General features: G+C 41.5%; 2 protein-coding genes and 1 non-coding gene across 13 annotated transcripts in view; 2 read left to right on the top strand and 1 right to left on the bottom strand.

Moving 5' to 3' along the window:
* Positions 1-58: 58 nt before the first annotated feature.
* Positions 59-24782, top strand: MYNN (myoneurin). Of its 9 annotated transcripts, XR_005584432.1 has the most exons (10): positions 4252-4458; positions 5588-5880; positions 9587-10389; positions 12227-12386; positions 13082-13260; positions 13613-13696; positions 14370-14456; positions 18825-19001; positions 23303-23435; positions 23870-24782. XR_005584432.1 is itself a non-coding variant. In XM_039487356.1 (9 exons), the coding sequence occupies exons 3-9, from the start codon at positions 5615-5617 to the stop codon at positions 19091-19093; spliced, it is 1848 nt and encodes a 615-aa protein (XP_039343290.1). In that variant the 5' UTR covers positions 59-208; positions 3447-3589; positions 5588-5614; the 3' UTR covers positions 19094-19575. The 9 variants fall into 9 exon arrangements, 7 of the variants coding, with proteins under 7 accessions (XP_039343290.1, XP_039343288.1, XP_039343286.1 ...); XM_039487356.1 differs by lacking the exons at positions 4252-4458; positions 23303-23435; positions 23870-24782 and adding exons at positions 59-208; positions 3447-3589 and having other exon boundaries at positions 18825-19575; XR_005584431.1 differs by having other exon boundaries at positions 18825-19150; positions 23303-24782.
* TRNAV-AAC lies at positions 2254-2326 on the top strand. Its single transcript has one exon. It is a non-coding gene; the product is annotated as a tRNA-Val (tRNA).
* The window catches only part of LRRC34 (leucine rich repeat containing 34), a 40176-nt gene continuing 20311 nt past the window's right edge, over positions 6192-26056 (bottom strand). Inside the window, exon 13 of one of the 3 annotated variants that reach the window (XM_039487371.1) lies at positions 6192-7432. The gene's annotated coding sequence lies outside the window, so the exon portion shown is untranslated. Of the gene's footprint in view, positions 7433-10463; positions 10571-14058; positions 14244-26056 lie in introns of those variants that run through there. The other 2 variants (XM_039487372.1, XM_039487375.1) reach the window with 2 other exon arrangements.

Raw genomic sequence — 26056 nt, 5'->3', positions numbered from 1 at the left:
GCCCTTGTTGCTAAGACACCTCCTCAGCCCTTATCAAGCTAAGAAAAGTTCAGCCTGTTCACTACCTGCATGGGAAACTCCCTGACTGTTGGAGGAGCTGGCTTAGAGCCCCAGGATTTAACTTGCTACCTGTCACTGTAGTAGCTGAATGCCTCGTTGCATTCCCCATGAAAACTAATAACATGCCTGGGGGTCCCTCCTTTTTAAGGTAAAACATTTGATTGGGGTAGGGTTTTTGTTTTAAAATTTTATTAATATACTTTAAAAATAATTAGAATAATCTGCTAGGGAGGCCCAGGATCTGAAAGTTGCCCCTGGGAATTGATGGTGTTGATTCTGGTGGTGGGACTTTTCCCTCTGAGTCAGTAATGAAATCTTCTAACATGCCTGTAGGGCAGGCAGCACCTTGAAACTGGTAAGCCTGCCATCATCATGTGGGCAGACCCCAACTTTGCTCTGGACAGTGGCAGGGAATCTCTCCTTGTTCTTGTGCTTGAAAGGGTGGCTGGACAAATCCACAGAGTACTGAATTAGTTCTCTGGGTTCCCAATACACAAGTCTCAGTAGATGCCTAATTTGCTTTTGCCTAAGGCAGGTCCTAGCAGCTTAATTTAATATATGGGATATTGGTCTTGATGATTTGAGGTAATTAAAGAGTCCAAGACACTTTTTGTAAGAGTCGAGATGTTAACCATTGTGTCCAAGACAAATTCCAACCCAGGCAACTGAATTTTGCAGTCTAGGTTCCCAATATAGTTTTAACTGGGCAGTCTTCTTTACTTCCTCTAAACTGAGTGGTATTGTTAACAGTGGATGAATTTCATCCCAAAGATGGTTGCATTTCTGAGGTGAATGACGTGATTCCTATATATAGTTTGCATATCAATTTGTTAAATTTGTAAAGGGATTTGTTATTCTTTGGGATTAAAGACACTGTAGGTATACGTTATTGCTAATATAAATACAACCTATTTATTTTTCTTTTTATAGCTCTTTTCATCTTTTTATATGAGAAATGTTGCCCTCTTGTTGCTATAATATTGCTATAATGTTCTTTTTTTCTTGGACCTACAAATTAAGGCCAGGATTTTGTAACTGGGTCTATGTAGGTGGCTACTGGGGCCTAGCCATGTGCATCTGATTGCAGGATCAGAGCCATAACTTCCACTATTTACTAACACAATGCTGCATTATTTAGACACAAACATCGGGGGGCTGTTTGCGTTCTGATTTAACGCCCCTCCCCTGCTTTTACTGTTCTTGTTTTTTAAATTAACAGCAATGTTTGACTGATTTTTGGTTTTGTAAAAAGTTATTTTAACAACATTTAAATTTTAGTCCAAAAACTGAGCTCTCTTTAATACTACAGTACTAAAAGAATATTGAGTCACTTAATCTACAGGAATAATATTTTATTAGAATTCACATAGTAATTTTAATATACTCTGGTTGTTGAAGGAATATCTTCCACCAACCATCCAATCTTAAAACGAAAAATTAAACATGAATGGTGGTACGCCGGGGAGGGGCGGGGAGGAGAGAAAGCGTGTGTGTGACTCAAAAGAAAGTCAAACTCTGTGTATCATGCTTAACTACTAAAGAACACCATGTTGATCACGAAATTAAACTCCTCCCACCCGCGCTATGAATCGGTTGCAATTAATTAGGTAGCCTTTGAAAATGCCAAGGCAGGGACATTATGCCCTTGTGGAGCCCTGCCCCTGGTCTTGGCACCAAGCACTGGAGCGAGCAGACTGACGCTTGTGGCTGGGCAGGTGTCAAAAAGAGGAGCCCGCTACGTAGCCACAGGTCGCCCGTGGCGATGTGACGGCTGTAGTCGTTCCCATGCCGTTCTGCCCGCTGTGCGGTCCCAAAGCGGGTACGGGGCGTGCTGGGGCTGGGCGCACGCTGCAGGCCCGATAAGGGAGGGAACCGGCGGGAATGTGCTCGCGGGGGAGGGGGGTGGAATACACACCACACACGTGCAGCGATCGGTTGCAATCCCCGTGAGGCCGGGTGCTGCCCCTGCTGACCCATATTTGTGTTAGGAGCTCCACTGAGGGCCTGGAGACCTGGTCAGATGCACATGTCCTCCACGTGAAGCTAGGCGGGGGTTGCTTCCCCAGTAAACGTGCCGGTTTCAGGCACTAACGTTGTAAATAAAGAGCCCACATATTACAATTCTTAGTAGAACACGGAAGGTACTCCAGCACATTAATAAAAGAGACAGTTTGAAAACTCTTTACCAGGCAAGTTTCCGTAGTGTAGTGGTTATCACGTTCGCCTAACACGCGAAAGGTCCCCGGTTCGAAACCGGGCGGAAACAGTTTTGTAAATGCACTTTGTAAATTTGTGTTTTAAAACTTCTTTTAAATACATTGAAATACATTGGATACTGTTGCATTAGAAAAAAAAAGTGTACATTTCCAAAAGAGGCAGTTTAAAATCTCTTTGAGTGGTACCATTTTAATCCTTTCATTTTGCCAGAATGAGATCTTCGAAAAAGTAAGTTAAATGCTTGATAGCATTGACCAGGCAGCTGTCTGGTTGTTGTTGTTGTTGTTTTAATAATTAATACTTGAATGTACACTAGTGAATCTGTTTCAAATTAATAGTTTTTTTAGATTATTTTTAAATGAGTGCAAAAATACACAATTTGCAGTTGATTAAAAGTTTTAAGCACCATTTTAGGTTTCAGTTATGTGTATTTTGTAATGATATCATTCATACCTCATATATGAGAAGAGCATAAGGGCAATATCAAAGCCCTGAAAGTAGTGAATAATGTTAAGCAGCTTATTATTTTGCTAGTCTTTCTTTGTTAACAATGAAATTTGTCTCAGTATCAGAGGGGTAGCCGTGTTAGTCTGGATCCCAAAAAAGCGACAAAGAGTCCTGTGGCACCTTATAGACTAACAGACTCATTGGAGCATAAGCTTTTGTGGGTGAATACCCACTTCGTCAGATGAATGTAGTGGAATGTAGGGGAACGGGCACCAGGTTGACACCCAGGAGCTCATTTCTTCCAACTGCATTTAATATTTCTGTGCACTTCACAATTTTAATTATTGACCATAGCCTCATATCCTCAGTGTGGAGAGAAGCAACTGCATTCCCATCATTTACAGATAAGATAGCTGAGAGGTAGCATAAAGTCAGAAATAAAGACCTACAATTTCCCTTTCTAGATGAGGCAAAGGAGACCAAGAAGGCTGCACAATCATCTGAGAAGATCTAACTAACTAATCAGATTTTACTATCAAACTGTAACAGTTATCTGTGTGTGCAGATGGTTCTATGTGCATGTTTCTCTGTGCCTGTCTGTGTGCCTGTGTGTTCTTGTTTGAATATATGTATGCATGTGGCTGTGTGTCTCAGAGGACATATTCCACACTGGAATCTACATCCTGAAACTATGTTTTAAAAGTTCTGTATGTTTTTGCTAGAGAAAGGGTTAAGCCAACCATCTGGAACCAGACTCGCTGAATCATGGCTTGAGAGCTGGATCTTAAATTCAAGGTTGGCTCCTTGCTTTAAGAGGCCACGTCTACACAGGAAGGCACCTGCTCCCGCACCAGTTTAAGGCAAGGTGTGAATTTTTCAGTGTTTCTTGGGAAGAAGTTTAAGCTAACCTGAAAAGCCACTCGGACAGCAGAATGAGAGGACCCCTGCGGGGGTTATACTAGTATGGCTGTATTGTGTAACTAGTAAACTATCCCACTTAGTCAAGGTCATCCGCAGCTTGGGCTCCTGCCCCTCTGTAAATCACACGTGGGACTCATGGGAACGAGCTACCCAGACTTTGTAACACGAGCTGCCACATCTCGGCGTTGGAGGCCCATTTCTGGCAGCCCCATGACCCGTCACCCCCACTGTCTAGAGGGGCAGCCTTGCCGGGACTACATTTCCCACCGTGCACTGCTCCACGCTGAATCGGGGCTCCCGCTTGCGGTGCTGCGGTGCTCGATGGGAATTGTTGTCCACGCCCTGCCCACCACCTCTAGTCCACCCCCCGCAGCCCCACGAGACCGAGACCGGAGGATGACGCCGTGCCACTGTGGGAGGCAGGTCCTGTTAGCTACGTAACGTGGAGCCTGGTTGGCTCCAATGTGGATGGGGGCAGAGAGCTCCGAGGTTGAGACCGGAAGTGATATTCCGGAAGCGGACAAGCGGTGCGTGGGCTGTCATCGTAAAATGGCGGCCTGAGGTGAACGGACTGGGTCTCTCCTCCCTCAGGTGTGTGTACAGTATCCCCCACCCCACCCGGGCCTGTCAGCTGGCTCCGCCGCTTGGGGGATGGGCAGGCGGGACCGAATCGACCCATCCTGGGGGCTGTGGGAGCGGACGGGACTAAATCGCCCCGGTCCGGAGGGGTGGTGGCAGCGGCAGAGGGGACGGAACCAACTGCCCCTGGGTATATGTGGGTGTAAACAGAGCCGCGTCCGCCACTCCTTGGAGGTGAGCGACTGGGCCGAGCCAGTGGGAGGCTGATGGGGGGGCGGGGCCCGGACCGAACCAAGTAACGGGGGGGGGGGGCACGCACTGGGCAAGGGAACCGCCCCAGGCAGCTGAGGAGGGGGGAGGATGGAGTCGCCTGGGAGCGAGGGTGGCACGAGGCAGGTGCCCCCTTACGCCTCCCTGCTGCCATAGAAGCAAACTGCAGCAGCCCCGGGCCCTTGCTACTTGGCGAAGCCTTGTCTACGCCGGGCGCTTTACTCCCCTCCCCCCCGCTGGGTCGGGGCAGGCCTGCCTAGTGCTGCCCAGCCCCCAGGGGAGGGGGCACCGTCTGCTGGGGATCGAGGCTGCTTGCAAGGAGCAGTTAGAAGAGTGAGATGCAGACCCCTGGCACTTGTGCTGGCCTTAGGCAGATGTTTTCTTCTCTCTCTTGTTGCTGTGTTAACGACCCGCACTGACAGCTGCTACTGACTGTAGCAAAGTGAGAAGAGGGCCTAGCCAGGGCACTCACGTAGAGCCAGGTGAAGTGATTTTTTACAAAGAGTTGATAGGATCCCTGATCTTCACAGCACTCCTGTGACATAGCTGTAAGTAAACAATATCCCCCTGGTATGCCCGGAGAAAGTTATGCACAGAGAGGTTGAGTCTTGCTAAGAGCCACACACTTGCAGATCTGGCAGAACTCAGTAGCCCCTAGTAACCCCTCCCATGTTCTGTCCAAGAGGGGGGGGGGGAATCTGTTTCTGTAGGGAGTTAGAAACTTTAACATTCATCTTACAGGACCATTTCTGTAGAAGCATCAGATTGATAGACTTGGAGCAGTGAATGATTCACCTAGTGTTCAGATTTTGGGTGCAGGGGAAAATTTATATCTATATACACACACACACACACACACACGTGTCCTTTTCTCTCCCCCACCTTGTCTCTGTATGCGTTAAGACTAACCAGTCCCACATTGAGAGGGATCCAATGCTCTGTTTCTGTTTTTTATATTTTGTACAAAGGACATAATATTAAAGTGAGTTGCACTGCAGTAATCATGGGAACAGTATTGGACACTGTCCCACTTAACTTACTGTGTTGAAAGACATGAAATTACAGTTGTAAACAAATTCCTTTGCTTCTTTAGGCCAAGACGCTCCATCCCTCTACCAAAATGCAGTATTCCCATCACTGTGAGCACCTTCTAGAGAGACTGAACAAGCAGCGAGAGGCAGGCTTCCTTTGTGACTGCACGGTAGTTATTGGTGAATTCCAGTTCAGAGCTCACAGAAATGTGCTTGCCTCCTTCAGCGAGTACTTTGGTGCATTTTACAGGGATGCCTCTGACAGTAATGTGGTTTTGGATCAGACTCAAGTGAAGGCTGATGGATTTCAGAAACTCCTGGAGTTTATATACACGGGAAACTTAAACCTTGACAGGTAACTTTTTTTTTTTGTTTAAAGTTAAAGAGATCCAGCACTGATGTGTTCTGCCATAAATTATGGCAGAACACATTTAATTTCAGATACAATACATACCAACGAATAAAGCTGTCTACTTGGCTTTTAAAATACTGCTTTGCATATGAACCAACTAGGGTTCCTTTATTATTTTCTATTCAAAGTGTGTGATAGTGTCTAGCTTGTTAAAACTGGTTTCCTATTCTCTCTCTTGCCAAGGTATCTAAACTCATTATTAGCCCTTACAATTACATTTTTCAGATTGAGTTGCTGTAGTTCTACCCCCCCCCCCACTCAATTTCTATACCAAAGCCTTTATGTGCATGCCAGACTCACCATGGTGACCCTGATCGCTCTATTATAAATATAAAAACAATTACGAATTTAGTTTGTGTAAGCCATCCAGAAGCCATTTAGAGTGTCTGTTTTTCACACATCTAACTACTTTGTCAAGGTAGTAACTAGAATCAACTTTCCAAAGTGTCTATATAAATCTTCTCCAAACTATATTTGGTTAAATGACTTGCTGGTAGGAGTTTTTGTATTTGTGACTATGACTCTCTGGATTGAGATTAAAAAGATCCATCCTACTTAATTTCTGGGAGGAGAAGGATAACCCCCACAGTAATGTTCGTTGTACAGGAGCCCATTTTTCCTCATATACATAGACAGACCTAGCTGCATAAGAGGGGCAAATACCAGCATTTGAGAGAAGATGTAACAGGGCTCACCACCACCAGAGCACCCTCCTGTAATCAACCATGATGGGTCAGGGCTAGTCCTCCCTCAATTTCTCCTACAATCTCCAGGGTTGAGTGAGTTGACCATCTTTTCCTCCATGGATCACCCTGAAGGTCACCTTTCCCCACCCAGGAAAGGACTGTCATCCTTCTAGGTCTAAATGAAGCTCTTCTTAAAAGGTCTAACTTATTAATAGAATTTCAACCTCTAGCAAGTCCCTCTGAGTAATACAGTTCTCAAAAACCTCAAAATAAGGCAGGTTGAAATGCAGCAATCCTCCGGGTCCACACTCCTGGCTGCCCACACAAGAGTAAACAGTCCCTCTTCTCCAATTCCTATGCCCAGGCTGCCACATCTCTGCCACATAACTATTGTTTCATTTCCCAGGCTCCTTTGCTTGCAAGTCCTACCCTTCTTATGGGAACCTCCCTCTAGAATCAGTTGTCTAGTTCATGGGCTTGGCCTACTCTGAGCTAGTTCTTCCCCTTTACCTTGAGGCTTCTATATGAGTCCTCTATTTCTCAGAGTTTCTTCATCTGGCCAGTTCTTTCCAACAGCTCCCATCTACTTCACTCTCCCAACAGTTTTCTACATTTCTTTCTCTTCACAAGATACTCCCAATTATCACTGTCTTATGTAGCATTCTCCAAGTAACTCTGACGTGCTCCCTTTTCTGAACTGCTGCCATGGTATTTATAGAGGCAAGGTACCTTCTGTCAGGCCCTGTTGGGAGGCAGGTAACTAGTCACAGGTGAACTGGATCCATTTCCTCTTAAAGGGGCTATTCACCCTGTAATAGATAGTTTAGGGACACCATCAATTCAAAAATTGCACTTCTGTATGAATTGGTTTTACCTGTTACTGTTACAGGTAACATCTCTTATTACTGTACCTGAAAGTGATTAGAGAACAAATATTTATCCGCATTTTAGTTATTAACTTTGTGCACTTTACATCACTTTGTGTAGTCAGTTTTTCCTGTTGTTTGTGTGGGGAAAGAAAACAATTGCTTCCATGCAGAAGTAGTTAAAGGATTGGAGCAATAGACAATTTCACTCTGCAATCAGTGCTTGAGAGGAAAACTTGTATAATACAAGGTATTCTAATCACTACCTCTGAGTACCAAAAATAGCAGTTTTTAGTTATTTAGGCTCTGATCCTGCAATTGGATCCACTCTGGCAGAAATTGAATGTAAAACTGTTAATACAGCGTCTTGGTTGCATAAATAAAATGACAAAAAGTCAGGCAACGTGAAAGCATCATTAGTTCTGCCACACTGCACATATTTAGTACAGTGGTTATTAAAAATATGGATTTTTTTTTTACAGCACCACTGTATTTACTTTTTATACCATTGTATTTTTGGTAGTCCCTATTAGACCAGATATATCTCATGTACCATGATAAATGTCTAGTTTTTAATAGTTTCCACACTATTTTCTATTCTTTGTGTATCTTTAATATATATTTTTGTGGTAAAATCATGTACCTTACGTATAATAAAATTTAATGTTCCATCAGCAATGCAGACAAGTTAACGCAATAGATGGAACCTTAGTTTTGTATTTCCTGGCCTATTGTGATTTGAACTGTGCAACCCTAATGCTGAACTAACTTGGGGGTTTGTGTTCAAGGTATTATTCTGTAGTTAATATTATCTTTCTAAGCTATTACAATCAGTTACTGCAGTTTTTCTTTAAGAAAGTGCTTTTACAAACCACTGTAGCATCCTTAGAATGCTTCTGTAACTGCTGGCCTTGTCCTTAATGAAGAGAGGTAAAGAGAGGAAGAGGAGGAGAAAATAGATGGACAAGAAGAAAGACAGGAAAGAAAGACAGATAAGACAAGAAAGGAGAATGGGAAGGAGATAAGAAAAAAGAGGTTGAAAGAACACCTGTGGTAAATTCTGTTTTACTCACTTTAGTATTACCTATTATTTCATATGAAGGAATATTAAGAATATCAGAATTTGGGCTGACCTTCTGAACTTCACTACTTTTCTTTTTTTTAATCATCATTTTTTCCCTTTTGCATTTATACTGAATGCATGTAAGCTTAGACCAAGGTGATCTGTATAATTCTTAGTCATTTTATTGTTCTGAAATTGCTTTGTATGTTGTGTTGACGGAGAAAAGCTTTATTTAAAACCTGTCCTGTGGGTAACCTATTACCATACTAAAATCACTTTGTTTACCACTGATTTTGTATTCAAGCATTGTTAGGTCAGAGATAGTTATTTTTTTAGAATAGTGTATAACCCATTTTTTAAACTTTTTTTTTTTTTAAATCACTGTAGGTTGACCTCTGTTCAGGTATACCAAAAGTATAGTGGCCTAAAGATATACTTCCTGGGTTTTACTCCTCTCTTTGCCACTGAGCCACAGTAATGACCATTTGAAAACAATTTTGTCTGTAAAATGGGGCTAATACCTATTTCACAGAGGTGTTGAGGTTTTATTCATTGTCTGTGAAGTGCTTTGAGATCCTTGAATGAAACCACAATAGAATTATTATTTTTGTCAGCTTGTACGTCTCCTATCATATATCAGTGTTAATTAATCTCAAACTATCAAAGATATAAAGTTAGATTTTGTTAGATTCTCCCCTGACGGTTGTTGTATCTTTTTAACCATGAAACTATTTTTAAATAAGAGAACAGCCATGTAAAAATCTTAGTACAGCTCTACCCCGATATAATGCCACCTGATATAACACGAATTCGGATATAACGCGGTAAAGCAGTGCTCCGGGGGGGCTGGGCTGCGTGCTCCAGGGGATCAAATCAAGTTCGATATAATGCGGTTTCACCTATAATGCGGTAAGATGTTTTGGCTCCTGAGGGCATCATTATATCGAGGTAGAGGTGTATTTATTTATATTGATTCTTAGAGACACATGTTTTCTTTGTCCAGAATATTGTCATTTAGCCTTGTTTCCTTGCAGTTGGAATGTTAAAGAAATTCACCAGGCTGCTGACTATCTCAAAGTGGAGGAGGTGGTCACTAAGTGTAAAATAAAGATGGAAGACTTTGCTTTTATTGCTAATCCCTCCTCTACAGAGATTTCTAGTATTACGGGAAACATTGAACTGAACCAACAGACTTGCCTCCTCACTCTTCAAGATTACGATAATCGAGAGAAATCAGATGCCCCTTCTGCAGACTCAGTTCAGCCACAAGCAAAAAAAGTGGGTTTAGAAAAGAAATCTACTCAGACCAGAAAGCGAAAAAAGACTTTTAACTCTCAGAAAAACATGAAGAATAAACCAGTGCAATATCAGAATGACATAATTGAGAACTCATCAGTCGATATGTTTTTAGATGCAAATAAACTGGCCACACAGATAACGGAACAAGCTGCCCAAGGCAGCGATAACTCAGAGCTACAGTTAGCGTCAGTGGTGGAAAGTGAGACTTTTGCAGCACAAGATGTTTTGGTTCAGACTATTACAGTGAAACAAAAACGGGGGAAGCCACAGCAGAACTGTGCATTGAAAGAACACAGTATGTCTAATATAGCTAGTGAAAAGAACTCTTACCAACTGGAGAGCTCTGGAGAAGAACTCGATCAGAAATACTCCAAGGCCAAGCCAGTGTGCAACACTTGTGGGAAAATATTTTCAGAAGCCAGTAGTCTACGACGACATATGAGAATACACAAAGGAGTAAAGCCTTATGTGTGTCAACTATGCGGGAAAGCATTTACACAGTGTAATCAGCTGAAAACACATGTCAGAACGCACACAGGTAAGCTGTGGCCTTGGTTTATAAGGACTTCTTCCATTTTTAATGATAGCATGGGGAAGCATAACTAAAAAGGAGCCCTGTTTTCTTCTAATATGTTGTTTCAGAAGCTTCGAATCTTCATGCTGACGTTCTGTATATTTGGATGGTAACTGCTGGTCAGTGCTCTTTGCATTCCACCAGTCTGTAATATTTAAAAATAGAAACTATGACTGTGTCTAGAAAAATAGTATAGCTAGAAAGGATAGCACTGCAGTCAAAGCACTCTGTAGGGAATACCTTGACTTCCTAAAGTCTCAGCAGATTTGATTCAGTCCTTTATCCTTGTAAGATAAATAAGTGGAGTGCAATGCAGAAAATGTCTGATATACAAGAGATCAGACTCTCCTTTCTTGCTATGTCACATTAATGGCATTTATAATTTATTAGTTCACTGGCTTTCAGATTTCCATGATGTACACAATATAGTAATCTGTGCAGCTATTTATGTCTGTCAAGTCTTGATGTACCAGAATGAGTTTGATAACATCAGGGGTTGAAAAATCCAATCTCCAGTGGCAAGTAGGAAGCTTCAACAGTGATATCTTGTTTATAGTGCATTGCTAAGCCATAAATTGTTACGGAATTTGAGCTTTCATTTAATTACATAAAGTTTATAGCACATGGTTATGAGAATAACTTTCCAAATATGAATTGATGCCATGCTGTCTGCAAAGAGCCCTGGTGCCTTTGCTGCTGCTGCTCATAGCCTTCTCAGTAGGTGACAGAGTAAAATTGTCTACACATGGGTGCCTTTTACTGCTGTTATTCAGGACTCTAGGAGAGTAGTGAAACTTCCAAAAATGATTTCAGTTTCATTATGCTCCTCTTTGGGCAGATTCAGGCAATGGAGCTATTTCCAGGAATCTCAGGACGGAGTAGAGTAGGGGGAAATAAGAGGCTGTAAGGGTGGGCCGAGGGAAGAACTTTCCTTTCCAGTAGTCAAGGGGGAGGGCTTCTTATCTACCAGACGCTGACTAGCCAGAGTCTAATATGAAAGTTGGAGCCCCTGAGCAGGCTTCAAAGACCGTGTTTTTGGGAGAAACATCAGCAGTGCATTTCCCTTTCTGGTTCTTGCAGCTGGACTTTGCATGGATGGTTGGGAAACTTTGTCATATGTATCAACCACTGGATGGCAGATTTAGTCCTCTGGAGAGCAGGTGTCTGGTCATTTATTTTTTTGTCAAGCCTTGATCTATGGCATTATGTATTACATTTAAGGATCCCTGAAACCTCTGCCTACTAACAGATTCTGCACTACCATAGTAATATAAATTCATGTTCTCCTACTATAGTCCCATGAGACCTAGGAATAGTACTTGGCACATATTTATTAGAGAATGCCCTAATAGCAATTCAAAAATAGTGAATGGTCATGGAACTGCTGTTAGCATGCTGCAGCTGACCCTAACGAAATATTAGCAAGAACTGAAGAACATACTAGCTGGACAGACCAGATGACTTAACAGGTCTTCTCCATCTCAAATATCCAGGATTTTGCATAAGTTAAAATGATTCTCTGCCTACTGACAGTGCAGTACTAGTATTAATTGTGAAGAATAGATTTTATTAAAACTAATAGTTAATTACCAGAGAATTTTCAAATGGTAATGCTTTTAAAAAATTATCTGCTGCAGTTCTCATAATGTGCAGGCTCAGCTGCTTGATTGTTGGGTGCTATGTGGCATCACTAAAGAAAAAGTACTAGGGTCAACCTCTGAGTTTGGGTCAACTAACTTAACTGAAGGCTTTCTTACATAGACACCAAGACAGTGGAAGCGTAACAGTTTCTCTTTCCCAGGGGAGAAGCCATACAAATGTGAATTGTGCGACAAAGGCTTTGCCCAGAAGTGCCAGCTTGTTTTCCACAGTCGCATGCATCATGGAGAAGAGAAACCATATAAATGTGATGTATGCAATCTGCAGTTTGCAACTTCAAGCAATCTTAAGATCCATGCCAGGTGAGTGAAAGTACTAACTAAAGACTTGATCCTGCAAACACTTATGCACAAGCTTAGTTTCACGCATGTGAATAGTTGACTTAAACAACCACTTGTGCAGGAAGTTCAGTGTGTGTGCACGCACTTGCAGAATCAGGCCTAAAGAAATGTTGTTGTACTTGTTTTTGTCATTCCCAGTCCCTTCCCTACTTTCAGTAGTGATTTGGAGCAGTCCATGTGGGATCATTCATCCTAGCGTCCCTGTTGCATTTGATAATTTCTTCCCTTTCTAACCATACTGAGAGAAGAGAACTTCTCTGCCATTATTGTCTTGGTGAAGGGATGAATCCATTTATATTCTCTGGCAGGGGAGAGAGTACAACATATCTCTCTGCAGTGGCTGTCAGTGTTGGTAGTCAGCTTTCATAGTAGAGTGACACAAGTCTTGCTTACTTCTTAGGGTTGACCTATTGCCTGTGCAATGCCCTTAGCCTGATCCAGCAGCCACTGAAGTCAGTGGGACTCTTTCCGTTGACTTTGGGAATTGGAGTGTCCCTGAGGGTGAGACACTTCCATCTGAAAACTAGACTCTAATCTTACTCCTGTTAGGCCACAAAATATCACCACAGTGAGGCCAGATATAAGATATTAACTGGTGTAATACAAAGTTCCTTTCATCTTGTGCGGGATTCTCTAAGGCATGTGTTTCTTACTAGGAAGCACAGTGGTGAGAAGCCCTACGTGTGTGATAGGTGTGGGCAGAGGTTTGCTCAGGCCAGTACGCTGACGTACCATGTTCGTCGCCATACAGGAGAGAAGCCATATGTGTGTGACACCTGTGGGAAAGCATTTGCAGTGTCCAGTTCTCTGATCACTCATTCTCGAAAACATACAGGTGAGGATAAATGGGCTGCTGAGTGAGCTGGCATAAATTGGGGATCCGTCTTGGAGAGGGTTGGCTGCAGCGGAAGAGGTAAAGGGAGCAATTAATGATATGGGAGTCTAAAGAGCTGGATTTGGGGAGGAGTGCACTAATGGAGTCTGCATTAGTGGGTATGGAATCTGTATAGGAGAAAGTACTAGAGTCATGTCAGCTCTTTCCTTGGGGGTTGCTTAGTGTTGCAAATCTGAATTTTCATTGCGGTTTGGGGAGCTCTTCACAGCATTGTACACTGACTCTGTTTAATATGTATTTTACATACACATGTCTGTATATTGAAAAACTAACCACCTTGTGTACCCTTCAGGAGAGAAACCATATATATGTGGCATTTGTGGCAAAAGTTTTATTTCCTCAGGAGAGCTCAATAAACATTTTCGGTCTCATACAGGTCAGTTTCCAGATTTTTTTCAGGATGCTCTTTTGCATTTAAAATACGATGTACTGTACTATAATTGACACATAAATTAAGAGGACACACTGTGAATCTGTTAACTCATTTAAAATTGATTAGATAGTTTTTCTTTAAATAAATCTAAACTGTTGTAAATCTAAAATAACAAGACTTCAGCAGAGCAGGGAATCAAGAACTCTGATGCTAAAATGTCTGTGTGAGTCAGTATGCCACTTAACCTCTTGGAGTCTCTGTTTCCTCAACTGTAAAATAGAGATTATACTTTTTTATCCATTCCTTGGATTATAAAGTGCGGTCTCTTTGTAAAGCATTGTAATATGGAGTAACATGGGAATTATTTAAATATTAAAGAAAATATTCACGGTGCAGTATTAGTTTTCAGATAAACATTTGTACAAAGACAAGTTGGGTGTATGATCTGTTTCAGATGAAGCAGTCAGTCCTGTATTCACCATTTTCATCTCGTCTTTCTTTGAATGTTTTCATTCTGGATACTGTTTTTAAATGGGTTTAGTTCATAAAGCTGTTAAAGTAATTTTCATTGCAGTTATTTTGCCTTTTGTCCCATAGACAGCTTAAGAAATAGTTTTTCTCTGTTGCCATTTTGCAATTATGTTCTGCAATTCTAACTGTCAACCCCATTTTTCAGGTGAAAGACCATTTATCTGTGAACTGTGTGGAAATTCTTACACAGATATAAAAAATTTAAAAAAGCACAAAACAAAAGTTCACACAGGTAAGTGTTAGTCTTATAAAAATGAATTTTTGGGGTCACAGAATAACAATTCTGCTTTAGTGCTGAATAAATGTTTTTAAATGTAACACAAAATTAGATAAGAAAAGAGGTCTGGCTAATAGCTCTGTTTAATGCCTAGAATATGTGCTCTAATGGCACCCAAATCTTTCAGATAAGGATTGAAAAAAGCAGGCTTTAAAATGGAATGTCCTGGCGAGATGTTAAAAAAGAAAATACAGTGACTACAGGGTTAAGCCACTATTGTCAATAGGGAGTGGGGGGCTGCTGACAAGACTATTTATGTTTAAAAATCTGGTCTCATCTAATAAAACTGAAAGATTTCTGCTCTAAGACAGCTGTGAAAGTCATCTGGGTCACACAAGACTTTTGTGAATCCTATTCAGTATGGCTCTACCCCATATTCTGAGGGCTCTCACAGGTATAGATTTGAGGTGAATGAGACACACCAGTTCCAGGAATTACTCTTCCTGATTCTTTGTAGGCCCATTCCTTTATGCAATGGTTAAAGATGGTGGGTTTGTTTGGTTTGGGTTTTTTTTTTATATAGTCAAAGTTAATCCATATCATAGCTGGATTGACAGGCACGCAAGCTCAGATAGACAGCTGGTGCAATGCTTACAATTAGGAATTCTATTCTAAAAAAGATTTCTCAGTTATACCTAGTCCTATTCTTCCTAGATTTACATGCAAGTGTTTGAATGGCAGTAACTTTGGTATACAGATAGCTTACAACTCCTCCATGCTCAGTACTGTATGTGGGCAGTTCAGATGATAATGTAAACAGCCTCCCTCCAGATTGGCTCCACATGCCTTCTTACACTGGATCACATCTGTCCATACTTAAGTGCATTAATACCACAACCTCCTTGCCTCTAGTTGTATAAAAAAAGAAATCACAGGGGCTGGCCCAGATAGTACAGGGGAGAGACTAGCAGAACGAGAGGAGAAGTAACGTGCAGCGGCAGCTTTGAGGATCACGGACTGGTGAAACTGCATGTAGAAGATGGGTGGGGAAGATCTAGTAGATAAAGGAAGGGAGTGTCAGGGAGAGACAAGCTGTAAGCTGCTGGGGAGGATTTGGTGGAAGTGGAGCTGGAAGAATAGTGAAGAGACGGGTTGGGAGAGGGATGTAGAGGCTGCCAAGCAAAGGAGGGCCAGGCTGAGGGAGCTGGAGTGTGGTGCAGGCTGAGTATGTGGACACATGGAAGATGAGGTGAGAAATAAGCCAAAGTGGTGGCAGGGAGAGAAGGGAGTTAAAGCAGCATCAACAGGAGAACTGCAAACCTTTGCTTTGCTACTCTGAAACTTTGCTTAGTGCGTGGCCCTTGTATTAGCCTGGCACGATTAATTAATATCCTTATCTAGCCTCAGCAGGGCCTGACTCAAAGCCCTACAAGGATTCAGGGGCAGGGGAGACATATGTCAAAGTTTAATGGAAGGTCCATTGTCACCCATTTCAGCTGAGACCTGAACAAAACTGAGCTTTCAAGTGCACTTGTACTCTAGACAGTGACTGTGTAAAAACAATCTTCTCCTGCAAAAGTTCTGTTCTTCCTAGCCCTGTGTTAATTGAAGAGATGATGCCTGACATGCCCAAGGTTCTACAGCCCACTGCTAGAATATTTCAGGGAATCCCTGCTGATTTTCCTCATAATTTCCCATTAACTGTGACATTAAGAATTTGTTACTCTACTGTGGCCCAGATAATGGAGGCTCTGTTGTGATGTATCATTTCTCGAGCTGTCATGACCTGGACACAGGCACCAGGGACTTGATTACTTAAAGCTCAGACTGGGTTGGAAGGGACCTCAGGAGGTCATCTAGTCCAACCCCCTGCTCAAAGCAGGACCAATCCCCAACTAAATCATCCTAGCCAGGGCTTTGTCAAGCCTGCAGTTAACACACCCCTACTTACTCCACAATGTGGTGCCATATAGACATACTGCTCAGCATTCAGGATTCAAGGCCACCATTTAGAGACAGCCCAAGATGAGATTTCAGGCCTCTTTGAGCTCTCTGCTGGCACACCCCTTTCTTGGATACAGCATATTCCCCCGGCAGGCTTGGTAGGGGGGAGGGGTGCAGCCAAGCCCCCAAGTTCTCTTATCCCTTTGGGACACTGTGTACCCCTAGGGTGGAGTAGCCCGTGAACTGCTTTAGGTGGAAAGAGCAGAACCCTGGGAAGGCACAGCCCCAGCTTGTGGCAAAGGGACCCACTTCATTCACTCGATCTACCAACCGTGGAGGAGCAGGGAGCGATGCAATGTGCAGCAAGGCAATGGAACTTGCTGCTGATATGAAACTGGGTGGGCCAGCCAGTATGAAGGAAGAGGAACAATGCATTTGGAGTATTGGGGCTTATTGACATCAATGTACTGTATGAAAAGGAATGAGTAGAGACGGGTCCGAGAAGCAAGGCTCTGACCCAGATCTGAAAATCCTCGCAATTCAAGGGAACCCAGAGTTTTGAGTCAAGCCCTTCTCTAGTAAATGAAGCCACAGACAATACAATTAAGGAGGAGGAGCAGCCACATAAACATTGAAGAAGTGGGGTTACGATGGCTGCTGTTCCTCATCAATACAATGCTTAGCAGCAGTAAAACAGACCCTCCAGAATGGTAAAACAGGGACACAGACTGTACAGGAGGGACATTTTATAACTGCATATGCTACCTGAAATATCACATTTATAACACTGCATGCAAACAAAGGGGACCTCAGTCACTGAGATGTGCAATATTCTAGAAGGAATAGACAGGCTGCAAAGCTACTTGATCTGGCCAGAATGAAGGGTGTCAACTTCAGCTCACAAATTGGGCAATAAAAAGAGGAACTTTTTTATACAGAGAGACAAGTGTAATCTACAGATTCCAGCTGAGGAATAGAACTTTATTAAGATATTGCAGTGAATCAGAATAAGGTCACAACTTCTTTCTACCCTAATTTATTCATCTTTCAAACAGGGATAATAAACGTATTGAACTGACACGAACAGAGCAAAGCTTAATTAACCTTAGGCATGCAGGAGTTTAACTAGAGGCGTGATTTAACACTCGTTAAGTGAAAAGTCTGTGTGGACACTCATTTTGATTTAAGAGTGGTTTATAGCTGTTTAGATTAAATCAACTCCTAAGGCCTTGTCTACATGGGAAAGTTGCAACAGTTTAACCTAACACAGGTGTCAAACCTGTATAATTAAACTGGTTCATAGACACTTATTTTGGTTTAGGAGTCGCTTAAATAAAAATACCTATACCGGGAAGTGCACCAGTTTAATTAACCTGTCTCATAGGGTTGCCAATCCTACAGGATTGGCCTGGAGTCTCCCGAAATCAGCATTGATCTCCTGGTGACTATTGAAAGCAATCCAGGATATTTTAATAGGATATTTTGAGAAAATGACACTATGTCCTGTTTGAGGGGAAGGAGGAATCTCCCAGAATAACTTAAGTCAGAGTTGGCAACCTTACTCTCTCACGTAGACAAGCCCTTAGTTTCTCCAAGTGCTTTGAAAGGCACTATGGTAAGTGTAAAATACTAGTGTTGTTACACCATGAAATAAAATGAAAGGGCAGCTTTCCGAAGAAACAGTGGTAAAACTATAGGGTTTTTTTGGGAGGCAGGGGGAAGAAGGGAGTTAGTTTTGTTTTTAATAAAAAGGGATGGATTTGCTGGTTTTCATCCATGCTCAAAATTCCCAAGTTACAGCTTTCAGAGAATCTGTCTGACAGAACTGGTATGACAGGTTATGTAACTCAAAACAAAACAAAAAGTAACCTTGTCGCCAAGTGATGGAAGAGCAGCAACATTATCTGCCTTGTTCAGTCACTGAAGGTTTTGGGGTTTTTTTTTTTTTAACTCTAACTGAATTACAAGGAGTGAGTTTCAGACACCCCAAATGCTTACACTTAGAGAACTCTTTTTTTAAGCCTACCAGCCAGCCGGATGAAAGGGATAGCTTTGCAGTGCTGCAGAGCACCCTTGATGAATTTTGAGCAGTTCTCTACCCAGTCTTTGTTCCCTAGAAGAAAATAGTTGTAATGAAGTGTTGTAAGGGGACTGAAGTAGGTGTACTTGTTCCTGCTTCCAGGGTGGGGGGAGAGAGAGAGACTGGACTGGATGACTTCTCGAGTTTCCTTCCACTCCTGCATTTCTATGATTCTATCATTTGATGGTGGGGGAGTGTTGAGGTTTTTTGACGGATAAAAAAGGTTCATATCTTAATTTACCTCACCCACTCAATTGTTTTTCCTGTCACTAGTGTACTTTTCCTTACATTAATTGCAGGCATTTTACTTTTTCCCTCGTGAATAAATGTGTTACAAATTTTGTTTGTTTTGTTTCGAGGATCTGAAACCACCCTTGATTCTAACACAGTTGATAATTCCTACAATGAACAAGAATCCATTCAGAATCAGAAAAGCCCTTTGTCAGAGTCTGTAGATGTGAAGCCTTCTGAGATGTCTTTACCACTTCCTCTTCCCATTGGGACGGAAGACCATCAGATGCTGTTGCCTATAACTGGTAATCAGTCTCCTTCTTCAGACACATTGCTGAGATCTGCTGTGACTGGATATTCAGAACCTCAGTTTATTTTCTTGCAGCAGTTGTACTGACTCTGTGCGATATGGGAATCAACTAGACAATCCTGATAGTGAACACACACATTACTGGTAAGGTGAACATCATCATCCAAGCTGTTGGACTTGCTCTTACTCATTCTTTTGAGTGAAGACATTTGGTAATGTATCTACCCTGTGCAGTGCTGTTTCTCACTTCTTGTTAAATTTTGCTAATCTGAAATCATATTTACCATTGTAATTGACCACTGACATTTCCTAGGAGGAAATATCTTTCCAGAGCACCTGCCTTAAAAATCGTCTGTTAAATAGATACATAACTGTACTCTGGAGATCTCCTCAAATGCTCATGCAGAGCTAACATGTTAGTGTCATTTGTGAGCAGACTTTCAAGCCATATTTTTGTTAGTTGGTTTACTTTAAATACCTTAACTCACAGGTGTGGTCCTTGTACACAGCCTTGTTTTAAAAAAAAATATTGCATGAAAAATGTATTAAACACAGGCTCCCAAACTCGAGGCCAATGTCAGAGGAGTATATGATGGCAACTGGGCCAGTTCTCTGGTGAAATGTTTTTGAAGCATTATTGGTATTGATCAGAAGTAGCTTTTGCCAGTCTGAGACTAGATGGAAAGCTTTGGGCAAATGCCACTGATAGGTGAGGGAGGCTTTTTCCTTGAACAGTGATTTAGAGGCTAGATAGCACAATGCCTTTCCCTTTCCAAGGCCTGGATTCACATTCAGAAGTGACAAAAATGAGTTTGACCCTAGCTGTCATCTCTCCACATCCCCCAAACATCTCTTAGTTTGACAGAAGTGACAGTCTTCTGCTCAGGAGAAGTCAAAAGATGGAATATGATGAATGCTGTAGGTCAGATTGGATTAAGATTATTGTAAGTACGAAGGTGTGTTGAGTTAGCTGTGAGGAGACATGGGTAGCACGTCTGACTTTTATCATCATAGTTATTAACATTACAGTAGCACCTAGATAGAGCTCCCAGTCAGGATCAGAACCCTTTTGGGTTAAGTACTGTACAGACACATCAGAGGAGACAGTTCCTGCCCTGATGAGCTTACAATAAATGAGCAATAAATTTACTCTTAAAAAAATTAAGTGAAAGCTAAAGTTGGGGGTGTTTTAATAAAGAAGATTGACCAGAGGCCCTAAACTTTTGGGTTGCCCACAATAGGCTCTTACTATTCCATGCCAGAATTCAGGAGGGCATAATAGAAAAATATTTCCTTAAAAAAATAAATGCAGTGTTTATTTCCCATGCCAGTAGTGCAGTTTTAGGCAGTTCCTGTGGTTTCTAGCAAGACCCATGTGAAAAAGGTTTTTTTTGTTTGTTTTTTTTTTAAACAAACATTCTTGTTGGCACACAGGGCAGATATTAGGCTCTTCAATTCCTCTGTCTTTTGCTGCTGCTTCTGTCTGCTCTATGGTGCTGAGACAAACTATTCTGCCCTCCCTCTCTAATGGTTCTTCTTAAGGTTTCTCTTGGACTCCTTATTTTCTCACACCAGTTGGTTTCCACTGAACAGCTTCATGTGGAGTCTTTGTGCTGACATCCAGAGTACATGCCCCAGATATGTTCAGGGCTTCCTTCTGAGTGTGGTGGAAATGAGTTGCTGATTGATGATTTCATGGATCTCTTCATTGGTAATGAAGTCTCTCACTCTCCAGAATCTTACACAGGCACTTATTTTCAATGGTGTCTAGTTTTCTGTCTAACCATTTGGTAGATCTACATCTGTCACAGCCATATGTTAGCACTGAGATTACATTAGAATTGAAAATTCTCAGTTTTGGTCTGATTTTCTATATTAAGGTTAGTAAATGCTGTGGGTGCCTTTCCTATTCTTGATGTCACTTCCTTCTTGTGATGTCCATTGGTCAATCTAGTGCTGCCAAGGTAGATGAATGGGTTTACTTTCTTGATATTTTTGCCAGTAATATTAATATTACTGCTTGAAATCTAGGTTTCAAAGATGTTTGTTTTAGCATGACTAATTTTGAGCCCTGCTTGGCCTGTTGTTGGCGGCGGCAAGATTGTCTGTCTTTATTAGTAACTTTTCATGGGTGTCATTCAGCATGTCATCAGCAAAGTCTGGGCCTTCTGGACATCTGCCAACTCCCCCATGCTATACCAGTGTTAGTGTTGCTAATACACTTCTTCAATATTCAGTCTATGGCAATGCCAAACAACAGCAGTGATAAAATGCAGCCCTGTTTCACATTAGTGTCCACACTGAACCATTCAGTTGTCTGGGTGTCCACCCTTGCAGAGCACTTCACATCTCTGTACGTGGCCTTGATGATGATTATGACTTTAGCTGGGATTCTGTAGGAGTGAAGAATGAATAGTCCATAATGTATGTCTATCTTTGAAAAAAAAAATCAGTGAAATTGTTGAGGAGAGCTTGCCATTCTATAATTTCTTCTGTCTGTAACTGAATATCTGGTCTACACAGAATCTTTTGGGCCTGAATCCAGCCTGTTTTCTACACTTTGCATCCACTGCCTCTTTCATCCTGTTTAGAATCACACTACAGAAGGCTTTCCCTGGAACAGAGTGGTGTAACTCCTCTTCAGTTGTTACAGTCAATAAGATCACCCCTTTTGGACATTCTGATGATTCCATATTTCCATTGGTCAGGAGGCTTCTCTTTTTCCCAAACTTTATTGAACAGCTCTGAAAGTTTCATTAAGGTGATGGTATCAAATGTTTTTAGCATTTCTGCAGTGATTTGATCATCTGCTGCTGCTTTGTTATTTTTTTCAGCTTCCTGATTGTGGCCTGTACTTCTGTCATCTCTCTTGGACTGATGTTAATGTCAAGTTGGTCAGGTTTGCATGTTTAAATGGAAGTCTGGTGCTGAAGTCCACCTTGGTCTGTTGAGGATTTCTGTGAATGCTCTGTCCATTTATTTTTTCTGTTCTACCTCAGTTGTAAGCATTTTTCCATCTTTGCTTTTTATTGGCCCATGTCCTATTCTGAAATTGACACACAGGATTTTAATCACTTGGTAAATAGTCCTGATAATCGCTTAATAGCAGCAGCTTCAGCTGCTAGATCTTCAGTGTATTTTCATTCTTCTGCCCTTGCATTGCTTTTCACCACTCTATCTGCTTTCATGCACTCCTCTGCTTTTTCCAGTACTCTAGTTGGTTTTAGTATTCAGGATTTTTCCTTTCGGTATCTTTCCTTCCTCAAAAAGAACAGGAGTACTTTTGGCACAAGTACTCCTGTTCTTTTTGTGGATACAGACTAACTCAAACTCCTTCCTTCCTCAGTGAGACGTCATCTCTCTTTAGTTATCCATATCTTCTTCTGCCTCTATTGATATCCAACTGTGGCTACTGCAGCTTGAACCATACTGTCTGTAAGCCTGGCCCAAGGAGTTTACATTAGCTTTTTCTTTTACAAGCAGTGTTTCTGGTGTCTGACAGCGTCACTGCTTAAGGTCCATTGTGATTAGTGGGAGTGTTTTTATGCCTCACCAAGTCAATCTTAGACCTGTCAAGAATCATCAAATAAAGAGCCACAGAGGCATGTTTTCTCCAGTCAGACAAACAGCACCTGTGATATTTTTAAGTGCATTCTTTGTTGGTTGGTTATTTGTTGATACCATTTTATCTGCATTGGTGCCTTGGGTCTAGGCCCTGGTAAACAGAGCATAGAAGATGCCACTTAATATAATTCCTACTCTACTCCATATAACAACTCATCTTCACCTTAATTAAAAGGGCCTTGTGAAAAATTTTGTAGTGGATTTATCCCCTGCAAATGGATTCCTGAATCCTGGGCATGGCTCTGTCTTTTAGTTGTTGCTTTCTTTATCCATGTGTCTGTTTTCCTCTTTGTCTGTACCTTTTAAATGAAATAGACCTTTCATCTTTTGTTGTTTATAAATTTTAAATGTGACGTGTAATACTGTTTTTGGTTGTTTAATGCTTAATTACATGTGGTCGATTTGCTGTTGAGGCTTACTGGACATTATGAAGTACAACCAAGTCTCCCAAGAGTCTTCTTACTGCACTGAAGCCAATCCTTGCCATTGCTTCCTGAACTTCACTGTATTTGCTTTGCACTTAGCTCCATTACAGCATTTGCCAGCATCTACTGTCCTTCAGCACATGAGTGTAGGACACTGGATGAATCATTTTGGGTTGTCAGTGGTGCGCAGTGTGGCTTTTTTCATTCTTTTGAAATCTTTGTTTTTTTCCCCTCGTAATCTCTCAAGGATTCCGTGGCCAACTGGTAATTCTGTGACTGAAGAACCGCACCAAAAAGCAGGGCCTTGAATATAAGTGACAAAGGTCCACTCCATGTGACCAGATCTAAGGCTGCATTTTCTGACCAAAAATACAGCAAAGGTATAAGGATGAACGCAGTTTTAGTAATTAGTATTGCACAAAAGAAAAGCCGTCTTAAGCGCTCCGCCAACTCATATGGTTACACTGCTATTTGGCAAGTTCATCTTTTAAATGTACTAAAGTACATCTCTTCTGATGTGCTATTACTATTTTTTTTTTTTAAGTTTAACTTGTTCAGAATTACTGAGTAATGCATATATTACCAGGAGAGCAAACTAACTCTGAAAAACACATTCCTATGTAGAATATGCATTCCATAAGAATGCTTGTTTCAACTGTTTTTATATTTCTAAAATTTTAGATTACTACAGTATTCTTACATTTCAGACTTTTTTTAAAAAAAATCAGTGCTTAGATTTATACTGGATCCAGTTTAGATATTTATAGAGGTGACATTTGCTTTATATTACTCATTTAGTTTTCTTTATACACAGGAAGATCATCATTTTTACAAGACAACGGTTTTAAACCTCTCTTCACAGAATACACAGGTTCTGATAAAGTTGTTCTCTTGCAGCAATAATTTAATGATCTGTACTCTTGAGTACCAATTTTTATCCTCAACTTTGATGAAAATGACTCAGCTGCTGAGTTCATTTCCCTTAAATATATTAATTTAATAAACCTATAATGTAAAAAACGTGTAGGAGTGTTCCAGCTGGGTGCTGTCGAGCTTTGAGAGAGAGCTCTACTGCATATCTGTGACAATGCCGGGAGTACTTTCCATGCATCTCTTATGTGAAAGCGTTCTGCTCTCAAGTTCAATTTGGAGCTGGAAGTTATCAAGAGGATTGATGGTCCATGTAAAGAGTGAATAGGGGGAAAACGTGGACATCTTAAATAGTCAAATGCCGTTAATAGTTAACCAAATTTCTCCTTTCTGAAAAATGAAAGCGAGAGCATTAACATTTCTTTAAAATTTTGAAAGACTTCTAAAGAATATCTCCAGTGTGATCCAAATCTCAGCAAGTCCACTAACTTCAATGGAAGTTTTGCCTGAGGGCTTGACTACTCTTGGAAATTTACCAAAATAGCTAGCTATTCCAGAATGGGGAGTTCTCCAGAATAGCTACTCTGCAATAATTATTTTGGTAAGTTCCAAGGATTACAAGACTGGACTTTGTGAGAGGCTGTTGGTAAGACTTACAGAAATAGGTCTAGATAAGAACTAGTAATTGATTTGGGTTAAGTTATTTTTGAAGTATTTTTCCTGTATATACAAAAAGTGTTTTTCCTTCTGTTATGTATATATAGTTGTTCTTTTTTTATAATCCCCTGTGGGGGTTTTGTACATACTTAGATTGCAGTGTTTATGTTAGGCTTTAATAAACTTGTTTTGTAATTTTCCCTCAGCTTCTGTCTGGTGTTTGTAATTACAAAGGGTAGTAATTAAAGGAGGAGGAGAGACAGTCTAACATAACCACCATCACAACGCACTACACTAGCGTCACAGAGGGCTCAGAGACAGCCCTTAGCACCGTATACAGCTGTATAAGGGTTATTTGAGAACAGCATCATTCATTACATTTTCCTTCCAACAGGAAGAAAACACCCAAGTCCCTTGCAACAAGGTAATATTTTGGGTGTAAAGGAATAAAAACATTGTTCTAAATACACCTCTACCCCGATATAATGTGGTCGTGGGGAGCCAAAAATCCCTACCGCGTTACAGGCACTGGCAGGGCTGCAGCGGTGATTTTTTTAAAGAGCCTGGGCTTCAGCTGCGGGGAGCCCCGCTACCACAGCCCCGGGGTAGCAGCGGCAGGACACCAATGGTGATTTAAAGAGCTCCAGGCTCCGGCCACTGCGAGGAGCCTGGGCCCTTTAAATCACTGCCCTAGCCCCAGGGTAGCGGTGGCAGGGCTCTGGCAGTGATTTAAAGGGCCCGGGGCTCCCCGCAGCAGCCAGAGTCCTGGATCCTTTAAAGCGCTGCCTGAGCCCTGCTGCTGCAGTCCCGGGTTAGTGGTGGCAGGGCTCCAGTGGTGATTTAAAGGGCCCAGGGCTCCGCAGCGAACCCATGTTATACCAGGTCACGTTATAGCGGGGTAGAGGTGTACTACTTACTATAATTAATTTTGAGCTGTGAAAGATTCAAAGCACTGTGGAAAACAATGTAAGTTTACCCCCATGTTTTAAAGCAGATATAAACTAGTTTGCAGTGAATGTCTTCTACAGAGGTTATCTTAATTTTTTTTTTTTTAAATATCACTTGTATTTTTTTCTATGGAGACAGAGTCTGTTGGCTAAAGCACTGCCACTGACTTGCTGGGTGACTTTGGGCAAATCATATCTTGTCCCAGTGCCTCAATTTCCGCTTGTAAAGTGCTTGGAGTTCCAAAGATGAGAACTATGTAGCATTTTAGCTATTACAGTTTATTCACAGGAATAAAGTAGTAGTTTCTTGCCTATAGTAATTTTTTAATTCAGAAGTATACAAGATAACTTAGTCCTCAGGCAGAATTTGTTATTTTGGCTATTTTATTTTGAAGAAACCTGCTGAAATAAGTACTATAATAGATTTAGAAGTAGTCATTTTATAGCACACTCTCATAAAAAGTATATGAAGGAATTAGTGGTGTTAGAGATGTGGACAACTTTTGGTGAATGTCAGTAGAACAGAA

The sequence above is a fragment of the Mauremys reevesii genome, linkage group 9 (assembly GCF_016161935.1).
Source record: "Mauremys reevesii isolate NIE-2019 linkage group 9, ASM1616193v1, whole genome shotgun sequence".
Classification (NCBI taxonomy): Eukaryota; Metazoa; Chordata; order Testudines; family Geoemydidae; genus Mauremys; species Mauremys reevesii.
This window is presented reverse-complemented; position numbering and strand designations above follow the sequence as displayed.